Source organism: Garra rufa, chromosome 2 (assembly GCF_049309525.1).
Source record: "Garra rufa chromosome 2, GarRuf1.0, whole genome shotgun sequence".
NCBI lineage: Eukaryota > Metazoa > Chordata > Actinopteri > Cypriniformes > Cyprinidae > Garra > Garra rufa.
In genome coordinates, this window is record NC_133362.1 from 13,713,497 (window position 1) to 13,736,696 (window position 23,200).

At 34.7% G+C, this 23,200-nt stretch overlaps 1 protein-coding gene across 2 annotated transcripts in view; it reads right to left on the reverse strand.

Moving 5' to 3' along the window:
* The window catches only part of LOC141326171 (FERM domain-containing protein 6), a 24,754-nt gene extending 2,461 nt beyond the window's left edge, over positions 1 to 22,293 (reverse strand). The window contains exons 1-12 of one of the 2 annotated variants that reach the window (XM_073834886.1): positions 22,181 to 22,293; positions 15,384 to 15,583; positions 15,085 to 15,175; positions 10,063 to 10,142; positions 9,733 to 9,809; positions 7,992 to 8,187; positions 7,468 to 7,623; positions 5,286 to 5,351; positions 4,267 to 4,335; positions 3,580 to 3,754; positions 918 to 1,187; positions 427 to 558 (exon numbers count right to left, since the gene is read on the reverse strand). In XM_073834886.1, coding sequence (XP_073690987.1) covers positions 427 to 558; positions 918 to 1,187; positions 3,580 to 3,754; positions 4,267 to 4,335; positions 5,286 to 5,351; positions 7,468 to 7,623; positions 7,992 to 8,187; positions 9,733 to 9,809; positions 10,063 to 10,142; positions 15,085 to 15,175; positions 15,384 to 15,461 — 1,390 coding nt within the window. In that variant the 5' untranslated portion in view covers positions 15,462 to 15,583; positions 22,181 to 22,293. Of the gene's footprint in view, positions 1 to 426; positions 559 to 917; positions 1,188 to 3,579; positions 3,755 to 4,266; positions 4,336 to 5,285; positions 5,352 to 7,467; positions 7,624 to 7,991; positions 8,188 to 9,732; positions 9,810 to 10,062; positions 10,143 to 15,084; positions 15,176 to 15,383; positions 15,584 to 17,337; positions 17,356 to 22,180 lie in introns of those variants that run through there. The other variant, XM_073834887.1, reaches the window with a different exon arrangement.
* Positions 22,294 to 23,200: the final 907 nt, after the last annotated feature.

Here is a 23,200-nt window from a genome sequence, read left to right on the forward strand (position 1 = left end):
AACAGCTATTTTGAATTGTAATAATATTTTCACAATATTACTGTTTTTACTGTATTTTTGATCAAATACATTCAGCCTTGGTGAGCACTTGTTTTAGAAGTCCTTCAAAAAACATTAATAACAAATAAACAATAATTGCATTACAATTACTAAATATATATAATTATAAATATAATTAAAATATATAATATAAGAATCATCAAGATTATATTAAATAATTATATATAATTTATATATAATTATCCTGCACTAATCACTCCACTGCAGTACTGTGCTTTCCTTACAGTAACTTCAATTTTATGTTATGCAACAATGAAAAAAAAAGTATGATTAAGAAACAGATCAAATAATGTATATCAGATTTCAAACTGGATGTGTCAGATGGACAATTGTTTTCAAGTAACCTAAATCACAATGAGTCATCACCTTCAAATTCAGTGTCTGATTGGATGGTGGGACAGTCGACGGACACGCCCTCCAGGAGCTCAGCCAATTGCAAGATATCCACAGGGTCGTCCACAGAGACCTCGCCAGGCTCCTTCACCACATCTTGCAAATCTACATTCAGATTTCATCACCAACTGCCCATCATGGGTTAATCTATGCTTAACCTTGTTGAAAATGTCATGACAAAAGACTTTGTCTTTCACTGTCAGTGTCAACATGACATTTTGCAAGTTAACATGGCTGAACAAACAGACTAAGAACAACCTCGACAGCCTCATCTATGTCTTTCCAGCATTATATATGTGAGGAATCCCAGCAATGCTTATCTGTCAGCAGACCATGTCAAATTGATGAGCGTGACATTTTAGACTGTTGCAAAACAACCTCACAAGTATTCAAGCCTGACAAATGAAATGTGACTACAGTTGGCAAATGAGTTCTGATTATGACTAAAGCTGTTTGACACTCACCTTCCTCCTGCCACTCATCTTCATCAGTCCGAGCTTTGCTGCCCGTGTCGATGCCAGAGGTGTGTGAGGAGCCGTGACTGACAGCAGATATAAAGGACTTTTCTTTTTCCTCCATGGAAACCATCTCTACGGAGACGCTGTTTTGCCTGGTGTCCGCCTCAATGCCGGAGCTGCTGGTGGAGTGTCGAGACAGACGGGGGCTGCCCTCGCTGCAAGGCTGATCCAGGTCGAGCTCATCACTGATGTACGATTCACGATACCTCTTCTTCTCTGGATCCGAAAAGAGGAAAGAAAATGATCAAAAACTGTGTGACACGGTACAATAATTCTGTGACTAATGATGGTGATTCTCAAAAAGTTTTCAGTGGATAGTCCTGGTTTTTGTGTTCAAAAAGCAAAAACCACTTTTTCTGAATATATTAAATACAATTAGAAAATGTTACAAATATATATTCAATACCATTTTTTTTTTTTATCTTAACTTATTTTATTATTTACTAAGTTTTTGTAAAGTCATAATTTAATTACCATTCTGTTTTGAACTATTAGTGGCCCTGGACCACAAAACCAGTCTTAAGCAGCACAGGTGTATTTGTAGCAATAGCCAAAAATACATTGTATGGGTCAAAATTATCGATTTTTCTTTTATGCCAAAAATCATTAGGATATTAAGTAAAGATCATGTTCTATAAAGATATTTTGTAAATATATCAAAACTTAAAGGAGAAGTTCACTTCCAGAACTAAAATTTACAGATAATGTACTCACCCCCTTGTCATCCAAGATGTTCATGTCTTTCTTTCTTCAGTCGTAAAGAAATTATGTTTTTTGATGAAAACATTTCAGGATTTCCCTCCATATAGTGGACTTCTATGGTGCCCCCGAGTTTGAACTAACAAAAGGCAGTTTAAATGCAGCTTCAAAGGCCTCTAAACGATCCCAGCCGAGGAAGAAGGGTCTTATCTAGCAAAACGATCTGTTATTTTCTTAAAAAAACTATTTATATACTCTTTAAACTCAAATGCTCGATTGTCTAGCTCTGCGTCAACTCTATGTATTTTGGTTCATGACAGTTAGGGTGTGTCGAAAAACTCAAATCTCATTTTCTTCTCCAACTTCAAAATCGTCCTATATTGCTGTTTTACCTTTTTTCTGTAAAGGGGATTTGATCTTCTTTGCACATTCACTTTGTAAGCACTGGCTCAGTACTTCTGCAGTGATGTAGGAGGATTTTGAAGAGAAAATTAGATGTTTTTTGACATACCCTAACTGTCTTGAACCAGAATACACAGAGTTGACGCAGAGCTAGACAAGACGAGCATCTGAGGTTAAAAAGTATATAAATTGTATTTTTTTTTTTTTTTAGAAAATAACCGATCGTTTCGCTAGATAAGACCCTTCTTCCTCAGCTGTGATCGTTCAGAGCCCTTTGAAGCTGCATTATAGAAGTTCAAACTCGGGGGCACCATAGAAAACCACTAAATAACAACTTTAAAGGTAATTTTCTCAATATATATATATATATATTTTTTTGTACCTTCAATTTCCAGATTTTCAAATAAGATTCAAACTTAATATTGTCTTATCCTAACAAACCACACATAAATGGAAAGCCTATTTATTCAGCTTTCAGATGATGTATAAATCTCAATTTAAAAAAATTTACAAATTACAAACAATTAAAAAAAACATACAAAAGTTTTATTATCCCAGATTGTTAGATTCATAGGTAACAACAATTGAAATTTCAAAGAAATGTTGACTACTCAACTAGGAAATGTCCCAGATTTCCATTTCAGAAATCTGGTTACTTTATTTTTCATTTTAATTTACATTTATCTTCGCTTTTCACAATACAAATTTCAAAGCAGCTTTATAAAAAATGCTTGTTTAAAATATAGCAAAAACAGGGAAAAAATTATATAAAAGAATAGGTTATACTTAGTTTATTCTTTTATATTCCTTTTTTATTGACGCTGTCCACTGTATTTAGCCTATTTTTTCTATAACTATTTTACATGACAAATCAAATAAAAAATCTGAACATTTCTGTAAAGTGTAAAAGAAAAGAAAGACATTATTAAAACTGTACTTATTGCTTACATTAAAAAATGCTTACATACATGCATTACAGCAATGTGAATTTGCTGGAAAAATGTACTAAAATTTGTACTTACGAGATACAACTATTTGAAAATCTGCAATCTGAGGGTGCAAAAAAATCTAAATATTGAGAAAATTGCCTTTAATGTTGTTCAAATCAAGTTCTTAGAAATGCATATTACTAATCTAAAATTAAGTTTTGATATATTTACTGTAAGAAATTTGCTAAATATCCTTATGGAACATGATCTTTGTTATTTAATTTCCTAATGTTTTTTGCTTTAAAAGAAAAGTCGATCATTTTGACCCATACAGTGTATTTTTGGCTATTGCTACAAATATACCCGTGCTACTTAAAAATAGTTTTGTGGTCCAGGGTCAAATTTCTCCTTTTGATTTTGGTCTGAAATGTAACCTGGACCTGGTTTTGGGAAGATTCACTCATAAGTCAAACTAATGGGCTATAATACAACTAATTTCACTGAGAAGTAATAAAAAACAAAATCATACTACAAAAGCATGAAAAGGGTCTGTAGATGAATATTATGTGGACACATACCCTCTGTCTCCTCCAGCTGCCGCAGGTGTTTGAGGGAAGGTTGCAAACTGAGGTACAATCGATGACAGGAACTTAAATGCAGCAGAAGATGTCGGGAACGAAAAGCCGAACCTGTGTAGTACACCAGCTTCCTCGCTGAGGGCAAACCATCTGGCTGGATCTCAAACTTCTTCCCCTGTGCAGGGAGCAGAAGATAAAACCTTTGCATTTTAAAAGTAATGGGCTAGTTTACCCAAAAAATGAAAATTCTGTCATTAATTACTCATCCTGATGTCGTTCCAAACCTGTTAAGACCTTCGTTTATCTTCACAACACAAATTAAGACATCTGTGACTTTAATTTTATAAAGCTATGAAAATAAAATTAAGGTTAAACCACTGATGTCACATGGACTATTTTAACAATGTCCTTACTACCTTTCTGAGCCTTGAACATTGTAGTACTGTTGCTGTCTATTCGGGTTCAGAAAGCTTTTGGATTTCATCACAAAAGATGAATGAAGGTCTTCAGGCCTCATGACAGATTTTTTATTTTTTGCGTAAACTATCTGTTTAATGTCAGAGCAGGAGTTCAAGCACCACAATTTAAATAACAGTTCAGATAAATCAACCCAAAATGACTTGGAATGAGAAACAGTGAGGTCTGGTGTGACCTAATAATATGACAAGCAGTAACACGAAATGTTACCAGAAAGGTGAGGCGTCCCACGTGAAACCAGGGAAAGTCATACAGCAGATCACGCACATTGTTCACCTCCTGCAAAATAAAAAGGCCTCTGTCATATGAAACAATCTACTCAGAAGAAAAAATGGAAAGTGTTACGAAATAAATATCTTAGTTTTCGGTTCCACTAAATGTTTCCAGTTCCTTGCTGATTTTTTTATTACTTTTAAGAAAGTGAAACAATTGGTCCTAATTATACTTTTTTATTTTATTTGTATTAGATAGTAAACATTATTTATATAAGAAAAAAACTGTAAGTACACATAACATTTTTTTTTTTTAGAATTTTATAATTTATTTTATTTCAAATATAACACTGTTCATTCCAACCAAAATCATTTAGTTAAAGTAGTTTTTTGAAAATGGAACTTGTTCTAACTAACAATCAGACCTCTTAACCCTACTTGCCACAAAGTTCACAAAGTCCACAGATCATTTGTTAGATCATTTGTACTATAAGCTTATTTGGCAGTGTGAGAAAGAAGTAATATATAAATCCTGTTTTTTTCTTTTATCAAAGTGGAAGGGGAGCCCGTTTAAGGTTGGGGTCAGGGCCTCACCACACTGGGTCTTTGATCTCTTAGACACAGGGCCCTTAGTTTAATCCAACCCCAGACGATTTAACGGGCAGATCAGAGGACTCAGGGGAAAGGCATGCACTCCAAATCCCTGTTTATGGACTGAACCGTCTAATATATGCATTCCAGTCAGGCCTATCTGGTGAGCTCTACCATTGTGATTGGCACTGGCTCAAAGAGAAAACACAGGAGTGCACTGAATCACAGAATGACGCACAATGAAGTAGGCCATTCACACGTGCTTTGCAACCATAAGTCCATTATTTTCAATGAGGGTGGCATGCAACAACAACTGTTGCGATGATGATGTGTCCTGTTTTTTGCATTGTTGCAATTTATAAACAAGAAGTTGTTTTCCCCATTTTCATGGCAAGAAAAGTGCCTCACGCATTCACAAACACACACCTGATACACTTGCATTCCTCGCAGAGTGAGTCCAAGGAGCGCTGAACCTTTCTCTTCTTTCTTGTCCTACAGGAAAGAGACAGAGGCTTATTAACACACTTTTTATATATATATATATATATATACACACACACATATTTTATTTATTTACACTACCAGTAAAAAGTTTTGAACGGTAAGATTTTTAATGTTTCTAAAGAAGTTTCTTCTGTGCACCAAACCTGCATTTATTTGATCCAAAGTACAGCAAAAACGGTAACATTTTAAAATATTTTCACTATTTAAAATAACAGTTTTCTATTTGAATATACTTTAAAATGTAATTTATTCATGTGATTTCAAAGCAGATTTTTAGCATGATCTTTCAGAAATAATTCTAATATTCTGATTTGCTGCTCAAAAAAACCTTTATTATTATTATAATGTTAAAACAGCTGAGTAGATTTTTTTCAGGTTTCTTTAATGAATAAAAAAGTTCAGAAGAACAGCATTTATCTAAAAATAGAAATCTTTTGTAAAGTTATAAATGTCTTTATCATCACTTTTGAATAAGCTCCCTTGCTAAAAAAATATATGAATTTTTAGAAATTATTTCCCCATATTTTGTGAAAAAAAAAAACAGACACAATCAGCAAATCAGCATGATTTTTGAAGGATCACGACTGGAGTAATGATGCTGAAAATGTAGATTTGATCACAGGAATAAATTACATTTAAAAATATATTCAAATAGAAAGCAGTTATGTTAAATAGTAAAAATATTAAAAATATTTAATGCTTTTGCTGCACTTTGGATCAAATACATGCAGGCTTGGTGAGCAGAAGAGACTTCTTTAAAAAACATTAAAAACCTTTAAAAATAAAAATAAAAAAACGTTTGAATGGTAGTGTAAAATACTACATATTACATTGATTAAAATCTTTATATTCATATAGTATTATATTACATGCACACACAGAACTAAAAGTTTGATTCTTTAAAGAGGACTGTTAAGCTCACCAGGCTGCAATTATTTGATCAAATACAGCATAAAAAAGAAATATTGAAATATTATTATAAATAATTCTTTAAAGAGGTATTTTATGCTCACCAAGTCTGCAATTATTTGATCAAATACACTGTAAAATTTAAATATTTCCTTAGGGAAATATTTAAATATTATTACAATTTAAAATAGTCTTCAGTCTTTAGTGTCACATGATCCTTCAGAAATCATTTTAGCATTAGTTGAGCTTCTGTGGTAACATTACTCAATCAAGCAGACTGCAATTCCATTAGCAGTCACTAGTAGTGCAGAAACTGCTTTAAAGGAACACTCCACTTTTTTGGAAATAGGCTCATTCTCCAACTCCCCCCGAGTTAATAAGTTGATTTTTACCGTTTTGAAATCCATTCAGCCGTTCTCCTGTTCTGGCGATATCACTTTTAGCATAGCTTAGCATAGATCACTGAATCCTATTAGACCAATAGCATCACGTTCAAAAATGACCAACGAGTTTCCATATTTGTTGTATTTAAAACTTGACTCTTCTGTAGTTATATTGTGTACTAAGACCGGTGGAAATGCAAAGCTGCGAGTTTCTAGGCTGATAAGATTAGGAACTACGACTAGTCAAGGAAGTTTGCTGCCGTAATATGGCCGAAGCAGGCGGAGTATTATCAGAAATGAGTTCCCAGCTAGTTTAGCATTTGCACATGTGCTGCGTGGTATTACTGCTCCTGCTTCAGCCATATTACGGCAGCAAACTTCCCTGACTATTACGCCGGAATGGGAGTGTAGTTCCTAATCTTATCAGCCTAGAAAATTGAAGCTTTGCATTTCCACCGGTCTAAGTACAGGATATAACTACAGAAGAGTCAAGTTTTAAATAGGACAAATATCGAAACTCGTTGGTCAATTTTGAATGTGATGCTATTGGTCTAATAGGATTCAATGATCTATGCTAAGCTATGCTAAAAGTGATCTCGCCAGAACAGGAGAACGGCTGAATGGATTTCAAAACGGTAAAACTCAACTTATTAACTCGGGGGGAGTTGGAGAATGAGCCTATTTCCAAAGAAAATGGAGTGTACCTTTAACTTTTACTTCGATGAAAACATTTTCAAACCCTCCCTACATTCCAAGCTGAGAATGTCTTGACCTACAGCAAGACATTCTGATAAGCGTGTGTGACCTCTGACCTTCTGTAGGCGATAAAAGGTGACTGGGACATCCTCCAGACGGCACGATTCTCTGATGAAGAGCAGGATAGCGTCACGCGAGGACATCCCCCACAGCTCTTTATGAACCTTGGGCCCGTGACACAGCAGGTAGTCGATGCCACGCTTAGCAATTATCTATAAGAGAGCAGACACGGGTCATGCATGATTATGAAATGAGTGTGGGCTCTCGCCATGCTTTATTAGATTTACAAAAACTTTAATCAAACCCCTGCTGTACAAACACAACAAGAATTTGCTGGTTTGGTGCTTTTCAATAAAATGCTAGTCAATCAGCATGGTCTTTCTGGTGAAGCTGGTTATCCAGGAAAGTCTTGTTAGTTGGTAAGAACCTCAGCATACCAGTGTCCAAATTCCAGAAATGCTGGACGTTTCAATTTAAACCAAATCTTGTTATGATTTGTTGTTATAAAAACAAAGTAAGCACAGCCTGCTTGGATGAAAATGTATGTGATTGTATTTTATACACTCTAATAAAGATTTACCCAGGGTGGGAAGTATTCTTTGGGTTGGAAATACACAGTGTGTCCCTGACTGTGGCCATCTGAGTGGTGGTCAGAGTGATCGGCTTGTAGGGCGTATCCTGCCAGCTGGAAATACACTTCCTCCTGCTGACGGCATTCAGAGCGCAGGACACGTTCCCGCAGATCATAGTAGTAGAGTTTTCTCGCTTTTCGCTCACTGAGAACATAGAAAAGATGTATGAGAAAAATAAACTAGACATCAGATATTAATTAAAGACTGGAGTAATGATGCTGAAAATGCAAGGGATACAGTTAAGGTCACAAGTTTCCATCCCCCTTTTAGAATATGCAAAATGTTAATTATTTTACAAAAATAAGAAGGACCATACAAAATGCATGTTATTTTTTTATGAGTAAGATATTTCACATTGAAGATGTTTACATATAGAAAAATTAATAGCTGAATTTATAAAAATGACTCCAAATCCAAATCCAAAATATCTCCTTGATTATTAATAATATGTTGTTACCTGAATGATCCACAGCTGTTTTTTTTTTTTAGTGATAGTTGTTCATGAGTCCCTTTTTTGTCAGTTTGACAGTTAAACTGCCTGCTGTTCTTCAGAAAAATCCTTCAGGTCCCACAAATTATTTGGTTTTCCAGCATTTTTGTGTCTTTGAACCCTTTCCAATGACTGTATGATTTTGAGATCCAACTTTTCACGCTGAAGACAACTAAGGGACTCATATGCAACTATTACAGAAGGTTAAAACGCTCACTGATGCTCCAGGGAAAAAAAACATGCATTTAGAGACGGGGGTGAAAACTTTTTGAATTTGAAGATCAAGATAAATTTAACTTATTTTGTGTCCTGGGAAACATGCAACTATCTTCTGTAGCCTCTGAAGGGCAGTATTAATGAAAAGAAATATGATATTTAGGCAAAATAAGAAATGTACACATCTCCATTATGTTCAAAAGTTTTCACCCCCAGCTCTTAATGCATGTTTTTTCCTAATGAAGCAACAGTGAGCATTTGAACCTTCTCTAATAGTTGCATATGGGTCCCTCAGTTGTTCTCAGTGTGAAAAGATGGATCTCAAAATCCTACATTGGGCAGTTTAACTGTTCAGGACAAACAAGGGACTCATGAACAACTATCAATAAACAAAAAACGCAGCTGTGGACCATTCAGGTAAGAATACAGAATTAAGAATCAAGGGGATGTAAACTTTTGAACTGGGTGCAGCATGAGAGCATGAGACTTAATTTAAAAGTTTCATTTAAAACCCTAAAATTTTAAAAGGTCCTGTATGTCAAACAAAAAATTAAATGTTTAAAATAAAATGTTTTTAAGAATTCACATGAAGCCTAATTTAAAAATGTCATTTTTAAAAATACAACAAAATAAAGTACATTTTGCCATAATTTTCTAGATTAATAATGCAAAACTAAATATTAAACACTTAACAATTTATTTAAAAAGGAATATAGTGAAAGGCTATCCCATGACTCCCCACATGTAATGAATTCTAAACTTAGGCTCAGTTTCATTATGAGCAGTTTTCAGTTACACCACACCCAGATGAGGGAGGAAAATGGCTAATAAAAACAGCTTTAAAAGACAGACCACATAAAAACCAAAATCACAGGCCCACTCAAACTGGCCTCACCCCCTGTGGATTAAAACTAATGAAGGAGAGAGGCCAAGGATAGGGTTCCTCCCTTCAAACGTTCAGGAATCTCAGGCCTGTATCTTACCAGATGAGTCTTCCATTCTCCACATAGTACTGGACCTTCAGACAGAGCAGGGGAGGGATTGACCTCCTCTGTGACCCCTGTTGAGAGAAAGAACAGGCTTGACTAGGTTACTGTGGCAACCCCTTCATTATAAAGTCACTCCCCCATCCCGACCAGCCTAGTAGTGTTTATCTTTACTATCATACTGTAACCGCCCTGATGACCACAGAGCACATGGGACAGTTTTACTGTGATGGAATCAGTAGAATCACAAGACTATTTATAGTTATGTGATTATCTATCTGATACTTTTTGTAAAGTGATAATAATGGAGGGCCGTGTTTTGCTCACCTTCCCTGAGTCCTGTTTCCATTCCTTGGGGAAGTACTTGGAAAGTTTCTCTTCCAAGTCCAGAAAGATGTGCTCATTGTCTAAAACAGCCCAGAAAGGACACACAGGAAACAAACGTAAATGCTCTCGGCGTGCAAACAATGGCATCATGAATTCATGCATGAAATCTGCCCAACAATGACCTCAATTAGGGAGACGGCTGGAATGAAAAGACCCGTTGAGCCATTGGTGAACGCAGGCCCCGGTATGCAACCAGACAAAACTTACCCCAGTAAAAACTAGCAGTCTCATGCCAGAGCGATTGCGATAGCAAGGGAATTCTACCACTTTGAGCAAATCGTGTCAACACTTCTAAAGGGGAGCTTGTGCAAGAATGGAATTAAGATGGTTTAAATAAATGTCACAATGGAAAAATGAAGGAGATTTAGCTAAGACTAATAAATCTATGTTATTTCCCAGAGTGTTTAGAAACAGGGTTTCAAGCACATTCTTTTCATCCAAGTGGTCCATGTGATTTATTTTATTTGTCAACATAAGTTTTTATATGTAAAGTATAAATAGCACACATAGATAATCATATGTTTGGATAGGTACAATATCAATGCACTGACAGCATCTAAAATGCAAATTATAACACTACAATACATTTTAATTAGCATTATGTAAAATACTTTATTTACATAAAGAACATATTATTCAGGTTAAAATTATTTTTATTATTTCATAATAAATGTATTATTATGTAAAATTAATAAAATGATTTTTTTTTTCCAGCTGTTTTATACACTGCCGTTTGGGATCAGTAAGATTTTTTAAAAATACAGAAAAAGCAAATATTCTAAAATATTATTGCAATTTAAAACAGTGTTTTTCTGTTTAAAAAAAAAAAAAATTACTCCTGCGATGCAAAGCTGAATTTTTAGCATCATTACTCCAGTCTTCAGTTTCACATGATCCTTCAGAAATTATTCTAATATGCTGGTTTTATTATCAATGTCAAACAGTTGTGCTGCCTAAAATTATTATTTAATTATTATTTAATATTTTTATAATATTTTTTTAATGAATAAAACATTCAAAAGAACAGCATTTATTTAATTTATTAGACAGCATTTATTCTAATAATATACACTATTGTTTAAAGTTTGGGGTCAGTAATTTGTTTGTTTCTTTCTTTCTATATAGTTAGATTTTTTTTATAAATGCAGTTCTTTTTAACTTTTTATTCCTCAAAGAATTCTGAAAAAAGTATCACAGGTTCCAAAAAAATATTAAGCAGCACAACTGTTTTCAACATTAATAATAAAAGTAATAATTCAGCATATTCGAATGATTTCTGAAGGATCACGTGACACTGAAGACTGGAGTACTGCCTAATGAAAATTCAGCTTTGCATCACAGAAATAAATTATATTTTAAAGTATATTAACATTTTAAAAATGTTATTTTAAATTGCAATAATATTTCATAATATTATTTTTTTCTGTATTTTTGATCAAATAATCGCAGCCTTGATGAGCATAAGAGTTTTCTCTGAAAAACATTAAAAATCGTATTGATCCCAAACTTTTGAAGAGCAGTGTATATAACAAATGACGTGTGATTATAACAATTCAGAGTAATTTTTATTTTATTATTTAAGTTTTAGTAGATGCTGTCAAAATGTTGATATTGTATGTTTCAGTATCTATACCAATATACAAAAACATATGTAAACACTATGTTAAGTTATGTTATTACAAGTTCACATTCCATCCTTTATCAATGCACTTCCTCCCTCACTAAATGACTCCAACTCTTTCTGACTCACTCTCTCTTTATCTGAGGTTCATGGCGAGAAGGTTGTGACCCTGCTAAACACTCAGCCAATATCTATTGCTCTCTCTTGCTGCCTCTCCACACTAAAGTGGTGAATCATGGTGAATTCCAGGCTTAACAAAGTTAATATAGCTCGATTCCAAGCCTCAGGGGTCAGCAGCCCTCAAATACACAAAAACAAAGACCCCCTTGTTCAAGAGGAGAGTGACACAAAATTGTAAAAAGGTATTGAAGGGTAGAAGCTGCTGGAATGAGGCTTTTGAATGAGAGTTTGAAAAGGAGAGCAAAAAGAGAGCGAACAAACTCATTTTAATAGAGAAAGCCTCATTGGTGTTGCAAGACAAATATTAGATGCTACATTAGTTTTAAATGAATTTAATTCCAATTTTTTTCTGAGAGTAAAAGCAAGTCTTTAACCCCCCTCTGCAGATTTATGTCATTCAGGTGCAGTTGAATTGGCAAACAACCAGAAGGCCTTGAGCTGTAAGCATTTGCATTTGAAAGTCTTCAATGAAAGACAAATAAACCAATTTGAATGTGGATACAATTTCCATTTACAGTACATACAAATACACACGTCCTTTAAGACAGACACTATCAAAAATAGATTCTTTCGCATCTATTGCATCTACAAAGTCTCTTAAAATCAGTGTTGTTTTCGTCAACGATGACGATGACGAAATCATTTCGTTGACGGCACTTTTTTTCATGACGATAACGAGACGATGACGAGATAAAAATGGCTCGTTGATGACTAAAACATGACGAGACGTGTGTGAGTTTTCGTTGACGAGACGAGAATAGACGAAAATGTTAGTGGGTGGTCCATCAGACGTTTAAAATGCATGACATTTCCGCTTATTGTGCATGCCGATTAAAACTTAAAGTATCTGACGCTATGGCAAGCCGTTTTAGCATTAAATACTCTTTGCTGTACTAGTATGGCAAGCCGTTTTAGCATTCCATCCTTGTTTGTCTTATGTTCTAAAACATTCCTTCATTATTGTAATTATTGGTGAAAATAGTCGATCCGGAAGCTCACATTGTGTTGAACTATAGATCTGCTATTTTCAGAACTTATAAGTGACACTACCCAACAGCAAAATACTTACTGACCTACATTAATTTGTTAAAAGACTACTTTTTTCCCTTTTTTTGACTAAAACTAGACTAAAACCTTTTTGACTTTTCGTCGACTAAAACTAGACTAAAACCTTTTTGACTTTTCGTCGACTAAAACTAGACTAAAACCTTTTTGACTTTTCGTCGACTAAAACTAGACTAAAACCTTTTTGACTTTTCGTCGACTAAAATTGGACTAAAACTATCCCATATAGAAGTGACTAAAATTTGACTAAAACTAAGAAGCATTTTAGTCCAAAAGACTAAGACTAAGACTAAATCTAACATGGTTGTCAAAAACAACACTGCTTAAAATTATTATTAAGATTATTAAAATGTTATTTACACTAAGGCTAAGTTTACACTAGTGCTGTTTTGTTTTAAAACACATAACTTAGGCTATGGTTACTTCTGTCGTTTTACTTTAGTCTGGGGTTAGTGTAAACAGACCAAAACAGACCCTGCGTCCCAATGTGCATACTATCCAGTATCCACCCAGTCTGCCCTAAATAGTATTGAAAATAACTACTATCACTTAGAATTTAAGATGGATAGTGTGCATATTGGGATGCAGGCAGAGACTTTTGAAAACGATGGCCAAATAATTGGTTGTGTAGTGTAGATGGAGACTGTTTCTGAAACGCAGTGAAAACACCAGTGTAGACGAGGACCGTTTTTATTTTAAAATGCCATTTTAAAATGAAAACGCATTTGTTTAAACAGGGCCTGAGAAAACAATGGTTCTTTTAATAACTGTTCATTAAAATCAAAAATAGCTCTGCTATGACATCACTGCAAAAACACCCTTTTAGGGTGTGTTCACACTTGTAGTTTGGCTCGTTTGGTTCACTTGGTTCGGACCAAAAAGGTTCACACTTGTCATGTTTGGTTCAATTAAAATGAACTCTGGTGCAAATGCTCTGTTAGCGCGGTTCATTTGAGTAAGTGTGAACGCTGCCATCCGAACCCTGGTGCGCACCAAACAAGCAGACCGAGGCCACTAAAAAGATGGGTCTTGGTCTTCTTCTTTTAAACAAACTCTGGTGCAGTTCAAATGAAATATGCATGCAACACTGACCAAATACTTCTAAACAAACCAAAAAAAGGAAGCAATCACAAGATGCGATATGATTTCAGAAGAGAAAAAGCGGTGTATCCAAAACAAAATGAGCAAAGGGCAAACGTGGCGCAACGAGGAGGTAAAGTGCCTTTTATGAGCTCTTTGTAAGTTTGCAGTTGGTGAAAATAAAACCATAGACATGCAACAATGAGCGTGCTTAGCCCAGTAGACGGCATTAGGCGTATTCGACCTAAAACGGCACTGCAGACCGATCACTGAATGGTGCTTAAAGTTAAACGCACCTTTCCTTTTGTTTGGAATGTTCGTTGAGTTCCGCCATGAAAAAAACGTCATTTAACATGACCAATCAGGTTTTGAATGTATCACTATGCCTTTAGGTTTGGTATCTTTAGGTTCACTGTCAAAAATGCCAGTGTGAACGCTAAGCCAAATGAAGGACCAAATGAACTGAACTACATATGTGAACACACATGGTACTGGTCCGCTTAGTGTTTACACTGGCATTTTTCACAACCTGATTAAGTCAAATACACCTAATGCCGTCTGCTGGACTAAGCATTCTCCTTGTTGCATGTATATGATTTTATTTTCACCACCTGCAAACTCACAAAGAGCTAATAAAAGGCACTTTACGTCCTCATTGCTCCACATTTGCACTCTGCTCATTTTGTTTTGGATACACCACTTGTTCCCTTTTTAAAATCATGTCGCATAGTGTAACATCTGGTCATTGCTTCCTGTTTTTGGTTTGTCTAGAAGTATTTGGTCCACATTGTCTTCATATTTCAATCAAACCGCACCAGAGCTTGTTTGGAATCAGATCAAGACCAATCTTTTTAGTGGTCTCGGTCTCTTAGTTTGGTACGCACCAGGTTTCGAATGCCAGAGTTCACACTTACTCAAATGAACAGCACTAATAGAGCAATCACACCAATCGAACCAAACATGACAAGTGTAAACACACCCTTAGTGCACTCTAATTGAGAAGAATCAATACTTACTTTTGACTAAAGTCAATCCAAAGTAGTGCAGCTCTTTAACCCCGAGAAGCTCACAAACACGATGAAACACATCTTGACCCGTTGCTTTCAGCTTGTAGGAAACAAAAAACAAATTTGACAATGATTTTAAAATGCATTCTGATTCTAAATGCATGCATTCAACTCAATAAACACACATATGCACATTTTCTATACTGTATATTACAAAATAAAGTACAGACTTAATTGACAGATTAACATGGAAACTTTAAGCATGCTTCAAATCAAAATCTGAAAAATTACAAGAGCTGCATATTTACCCCCACTGTGATGTCCAGTGTCTCCTTGGTGGGAAGGAGGACACAAACTGTCCTCTCTTGTTTGGTAGGTACAGACATGACCTATGAAAGCTCATCCACGTGCACACATGCGTACACACATGTATAATCGCGCACTCACAATGGCCTAGTTCTCTTCAAGATGCTTTGCTCATAGGTATTGGCTTCTTCATTTTGAATATCTGTAAATGAACACAAACAAACCAGACTCTCAGTCAATGTAAGTCTATAAGATTTTATGCACATTTTAAAGGGATAGTTCACCCAAAAATTAAAATTCAGTCATTAATTACTCACCCTCATGTCATTCCAAACCCATAAGATCTTTGTTCATCTTTAGAAGACAAATTAAGATATTTTTGATGAAATGCAAGTGCTTTCCGACCCTGTATAGACAGCAATGCAACTACCACATTCAAGGCCCAGAAAGGTAGAAAAGAAATCATTAGTCTAAAACTGACACAGGAGAGAAGAATTTGTTGAATAAAGTTACTATTTTTGTTTACTTTGCAAACAAAAAAATATTCTCAAAGCTTTATAATATTATGGTTGAACCACTGATGTCACATGGACTATTTAACGATGTCCTTACTACCTTTCTGGGCTAGTTGCGTTGCTGTCTAGGCAGGGTTAGAAAGCTCTCGGATTTCATCAAAAAAAAATTAATTTGTGTTCTGAAGGTGAACAAAGGTCTTACAGGTTTGTAATTAATGACAGAATTTTCAGATTTTTCAATTTTCAACCCTTTAATTAACTGGAAATCAAATATTTAAAAGTAATAGCACACTTCTTCTCAACAAACCACATGATTTGAGATAGAATTTATGTCAAAAGCACAAAATATAGGACAGTTTATGAAATTACCTAAGCATGAGTCATTGTAATAATGTTGGTTGCCCTAGCAAGCAATTATAACAAATGAAACTAACAATCTAATAATTGAAGAATGATTGGTTCTATGATGAAATATCTGCTTATGCTCTTTTCTCATTTTTCAAGACACAAAAAAGGGCAAAAGGAAACACTGGGGTAATTAAAATGTCTAGACTGTCCAGAAAAGTTAATGACGTCTGTGGTGGAATATAAGGTTTTACCCCCAGTCTCATATTTCATGCAAACTTGTCCCTCAGTTCAATCGTGCAATGAAAGCTCATTACATTCCACAATCTGCCCAGTTGAGTCAGATTATGTAAACACAATTATGTAATGATCAATTAATGCTAAACCTGTAAACAATGAGTCTCGCAGATCCTGTGGTGAATATTGGGCGATCTTATCATGATGTTTGTGGACCTTCACTTTTCCTACAATGTAGATAAGCACACCTGTGAAAACATCACAGGCCGTAGCTGCATTCCTCACATATTTTTGCTGTACATTTTCACTAAACTCAAATACCTCAGCATTGTGCTGCTGATACAAAACCATATAAAACATTTGTCAATGTGCACCCATTCTGCAATCCAGTACAGTGACCACAAAATGCATTTGAACACTTAAGTCGCACTTAAAATGGTGTACCAGCAATAACAAACAAAAAAACTAAAATACGTCCTAATGATACATTTGCTTCTTACAAACATGCTTTTCGCTCTACAAGAAGTTAAATGATGGACTGAAGTCATATGGTTTACTTGTGGATTATTAGTTCAACAGTTTGAACTCTCATTCTGATGGCACCCATTCACTACAGTACAGAGGATCCATTGGTGAGCAAGTGATTACAAAAGAATCTGTTCTGACATTCTGATAACAAACTTATCTGCATCTTGGATAGCTTGAAAGTGTGCACATTTTCAAAAATGACACTTCATATTTTGAATATTTTAGCTTCAAATTCTAAATGCATTCTACATAAATGTCTCCATTTTCATTAGCTATTGGCTGTTTTTATGCCGTTTTTCTCTCACACTACATTCACAGGGGTGTGTTTTACCTTCAGGTGATTCATAGCCACAGTACAGTCCACACCTGTGAATCAAGACATAAACTAGTGTTAACCGCTACAGCCTGAGGGGAATCTAGCTGCTAGTCTTGATTTCTTTACTTTGATCCATTGATTTTGTCTCGTTTTATGCATGGCATACGAAAAAAAAAAGACATTTTAGTCTCCCTGACAATAAAAAATCATTAAAGTACAGCTATGATGTTAAAGATACCCAAAAATTAAGATTCTGTCTTTTTTCACGAATGTTGCTCTAAACCTGTTTGGCTTAGTTTCTTTTATGGACACAGAAGACTACAGAAGATGTTAGGTGTTAATGACAGTCACATTTTTGTTTTATTGCATTTGTTTTCCAAACATTGACAATGAAGGTTGTGGCTCTGTCTTTTGTGTTCCACAGAAGAATGACAGTTATCACTTTTGACTTACTAGGAACAAGACCAAAAAGAAATGTTGAACAAACTACACACCTCTAATGATGTAATTTCAAAAGGTGTAATGAAGCAAAGCACAACAGACAAGAACTGTATAGACTAATATATCTTCCAGGCCAATGTCTGGTCGTTTTGAAATGACCCAACATAAGCATTGTCTATCCCTTCATACACACTTTTGTTGGATTTTGGTGCAAAAGATTATTAATTTGCTTGATGCTTCTCAGACTATTACTATAACTCTTCTCACTTTTTTAACAAAGCCTAATCGACCATGGTGGCCTTTTAAAATCATAAAATAGAAATCAGTAGAAAACAATGTCCTATACTTTAAACAAAACAAACCAATTGTATGAATGCCATAAAACCCAAGCACATGATCAACAGTTATAAGAACAACAATACTGGCCTTGAAACTTAACATTTGTTTTTGTCCATTCCTATTGTCGAGCCCTGATATATTTACATCCCATTTGCTATAAATCAATTGTATTTGTTAATATCATGTATACATCAGGATTAAATTGGCACTAGATATTGTCAAACTGCTTGTAATTTTATTTAGAGAGAAATCAAAAAACTCAAACAATTAGAGACAAATTTGATGGTACTTCAAACCAACTCAAAACCCACAGTTTGATCAACCTGAAAGAGTTAGTTCACCCAAAAATTTTAATTAGCCTATTATTGACTCACCCTCAAGGTATCCTAGGTGTATATGACTTCCGTCTTTCAGACAAATCTAATTGGAGTTACATAAAAATTGTTCTGGCTCTCCCAAGCTTTAGAATGGCAATGAGTGGGTGTTTCTTTTCAACAGTCCAAAACATGTCCAATAAAGTGCATCCATCCATAGTAAAAAGTGCCTCACACAGCTGTAAAATATCTGTATTCAAAGGGTAATGATCACTTTTGTCTAGCTTGTACACGGAAGCCGCCCCAGTTTGTTTACAGTAGCAAAGGAAGCCATGTTTCCTTACTTTAGAAAAGGAAAACCAGTGTCCTCTTGGCCTACATCGAAATCCTCCAACATTTTTCTTTACAAATCCTCATTTTGTACTTCTAATTTGTGACCGGTGCTTTGTTTAACTCTCTCCACTGCGCTTTTGCATTCGGCCGGGATGGCTTATGTGTACAACCTTTATCTACATTAAAGTGATTATTACACTTTAAATATGGATATTTAAAACTGCATCGATTGGCTACAGAAGGCCTTTATTCACCCCCTGGAGCTGTGTGAGGCACTTTTTATTATGGATGGATGCACTTTATTAGACTTGTTTTGACCTGTTGAAGAGAAATTCTCACCCGTTGCCATTATAAAGCTTGGGAGAGCCAGAACAATTCTAATATAACTCCGACTGGATTCTTCTGAAAGAAGGAAGTCATATACACCTAGGATGCCTGGAGGGTAAGTAAATAATGGACTAATTTTCATTTTTGAGTAAACTAAACCTTGAACACCTTCACAAACAGTCCCAGGACGAAGTGTGAGAGGTCAGAGAGATGGTGTGCCAGCAACCACATCTCCCGACAGAGCCTCAGATGGTACAACTGCTGGGTGGGTTTATGGGGGTTTATCTTTAAATCAAATAATCTGATTAAATCTGACCTGTCTTGAGACCTCTGCTCTAGACCAGTCTAGATCTGAGGGGGCAAGACCTCTTAAAGGAACAGTTCAACCAAAAATGAAACTTCTGCCATCATTTATTTACCCTCATTTTGACTCCAAACAAGGGTTATTATCATTAACTAAAAATATTTAAACATTTTTGTTAATTGAAATAATTCTATTAGATGAGAAACTTGAACTAAATTAAAATTTAAGTTGGAAACGATAAAATGACTGGCTGGGAATAGTATAACAAAATAGTATTATTAAAGTAATAATAATAGTAAAACGACTAATTACTAAAATAAAATAAAAATATAAAAATATAAATTTAAACATTAATTCAAAATACTAACTAAAGTTAAGAAGAAATAATGCTAAAATTGTAACACAGAAGCAATTTAATCTTTGAAAAAAGGATGCATATCAAGTATCATATCAACTGAAGTAATCATATGTGACCCAGTACCACAAAACCAGACATAAGAGTACATTTTTTGAAATTGAGATTTATATATCATCTGAAATTTGTAGAAATAAGCTTTGATGTATGGTTTGTTAGGATAGGACAATATTTGGCCGAGATACAACTATTTGCAAATCTGTAATCTGAGGGTGCAAAAAATCAAAATACTAAGAAAATGGCCTTTAAAGTTGTCCAAATCAAGTTCTTAGCAATGCATATTACCAATCAAAAATTAAGTTTTGATATATTTACAGTAGGAAGTTTACAAAATATCTTCATGGAACAAGATCTTTACTTAATATCCAAATGATTTTCGGCATAAACGAAAAATCGGTCATTTTGACACATACAATGTATTGTTGGCTATTGCTACAAATATACCTGTGCTACTTACGACTGGTTTTGTGGTCCAGGGTCACATATGATTAAATCAATGAGCTGAATTCAAGATTTAAATCAGTCATTCATTTGTCAATGAATCATTCAGACTGGGTTTGCAGATGATACAAATTCAAAGATTCATTGAAAATATCCGACTCAAAAGTATGATATCTACTTCTTCCATGAACTAACATAATGAATTGTAAAGATTTACCGTTTGCCATCACACAAAGATATTCTAAGACTAAAGGTAAAGCAAACAAGTCATTTACAAGTCATAGACTTCATTTATAATCGTTTTGCATCTTGCATTCAAGCTTGAAAGCTTCAGTTATTGTTCATTGTAGATGCAAGTATCATATCAACAAACTCAACCATCTTTGGAACATCTGAGTAAATAACTGATGATCATTTTGACATATATATTATTATTTTTTGGATTTGATTAATCTTGTTTATATAAGTTGAATGTTTAGTTGTTTAGCTGAATGTTATCTGCTCGAAAATTGTCACCCTAAAACACATCAATCTTTCAGGCACACACGCCTCTCTCAGAATTGTAAATCAATCTTCTAGCATGCATTCTTCAGACTGGAAATGCCACTTACTCTGTAAGGACAGATAAAGGAGGATCACACAACACTTTAAAGCAACAACATATCTTCAGCACAACCACACCAACAGACTCTGGTTATGTGCTTAAGGAGTTTTCCTTTCTCTGTCACAATCCCAACACCTCTGAAGACATGCAAACAGCACTGTGTGTGTGTGTGTGTGTGTGTGTGTGTGTGTGTGTGTGTGTGTGTGTCAATTACAGGACAATTCCAGCGAAAACAGATTCAGATAAGCCTCAGGGTAACAGACACATGATGAGCTTGTTTGCTAAGAAAAAACTGAGACCCATGATGGTGCATCCAAGCATAAAACAGGGACTTCAAGCGAAATGAGGTTCCTACAGGAAGGCAACCTGAGTTATTGCGCAACGCCAATCACAAGGCTTTACCAACTAGTAAGATCTGAGAACAAGACAAAAGCCGGTTTTCCACCCACCTGTGGCTGTGAAAAAACACTCATCATCTTGTCATGAACCATCATACCTCTCTGCCCGTTGAATGTGCAATTCGTGTTTAGACCTGTCAGAGGGTGAGTCTGTTATATCCGCAATTATATTCCAACTGCTTTCCTTTCTGTGCCGTTCACACAGCCAAAAGGTCCGATTCAACTACATGTTTAATACAATCAAAGACTATATTTTTTCACATCCATCTAGTCTGCATTAAAACCACCTCACTGTTTGTGAGTCCTCATAAATCATAATCTCACTATGTATATGAAGAAACAACAATCAAAGCAACTTCATGTGTGGGAAAGTAACTGTAGACAGCCATTTTCAACTCATGTTATCACTCATGAAAACATACAGACCAGCCTAATTTGCAGATTTAAACTAGATAAATCTCAATTCTCCATTCTGTTAATGAATAATGAAAATCCAAAAGAAAAAATGCTCAATATGTGCAAAAATGATTAGGAAATTAAGCTTAATGAAGGAATATTTTGACAACAAATGAGTTTAGAACAAATTGTAAAAATGCTTAAAAATTGTATTATTATTTCAATATTTGAAAATAAATTAGGTCAACTTAGGTCTATAAAGAGAAAATAAGTGCATAAAATTCGTATTAGTTATGGAAAATGTGATAAAATATTGCAGGAGGAAAACAGCAACAACAAAAACAAACTAATTACATTTATGAAGGAACCAACGTGTTGTTGTTTTTTTTAAGATTTAAGTCACAAAATTGTAGTTAAAATAATTTTGTAACGTTACACCTGCTCAGCTATATCTCCAAAACATACTAACGCAACAGTGTTATTACTAGTGCATTACACTTTCAAATACAAATAAATGCTCTTATCAGGTAAAAATAAAACACCTACCTCTTATTAAAATCCCGAGTGTAACGTTATGCTTGATTTGAAGTTTGATGCTGTTACAGTGAAACTCAAATAAACACAGACGCGGCCTCACTGACTGACTGACTGATGAGAGAATCGGAGCTGTAGATCGGACTGAACCAAATTACCACTGCGAGGGGGAGAATTCATTACACCGCTCTGACAACTAACACATTTCTGCTAATTTAAATACATGGAGTTTGTTATTGACAAACATAAAAGTAAAATAAAACTGAAATACTGAGGAGAAACTGTAAAACTCTGGTTGTCCGCGATGATTACCCTTTTTAGACAAAATCCCCCTCCGCCAAATTCATGAATATGTATGACCCTGCTTTAAATTGATATACAACAACAACAGTCTGTGTCTAGTGTGTGAATGCGACTGAAACTGTATGCATTGCATTTAGTTGCTCTGATGAAAGAATGCATTAACGTTTTGTATAAAACAAGTGTAAGTAGTAAAGTTTGTTTACTACTCATCCAAAACACATGTTGCTACACTACAAAAATTCACCATAAAAACAACTGCTTTCAAGTAAAAACGTAGTTGATCATCAAACTATTGTTGTTTTTATGCAGTAAAACTGTGGGAACTTGTTATATCATATTTTAACGAATATATAAACCTTTTCATAATTCTTATATAAAGAAAGAAATAAATAGAGCAAAGGTTTTGCAACCCTCTTATTATAGTCATAAAAATAATTATTTAGGCTATATGACTATAATAAGATTTTATTGCTATAATTAGAAGAAAAACCTGGCAAGGATCCTTTTTTTTTTTCCACAGTCATAAAGAGTAAATTAATAATATCAAAGATAAGATAATGGAACGTTCTTGCTATAGTTGTTGTTAGTTGTTCTGAAATAATAACATTATTTTTTATGACTGAAATAGCATTACAAGTCGCAAAGTATCCTGAAAAGACCATGACGCCATTAAAAAAAGACCATGAAACCTCTTATATATATATATATATATATATATATATATATATA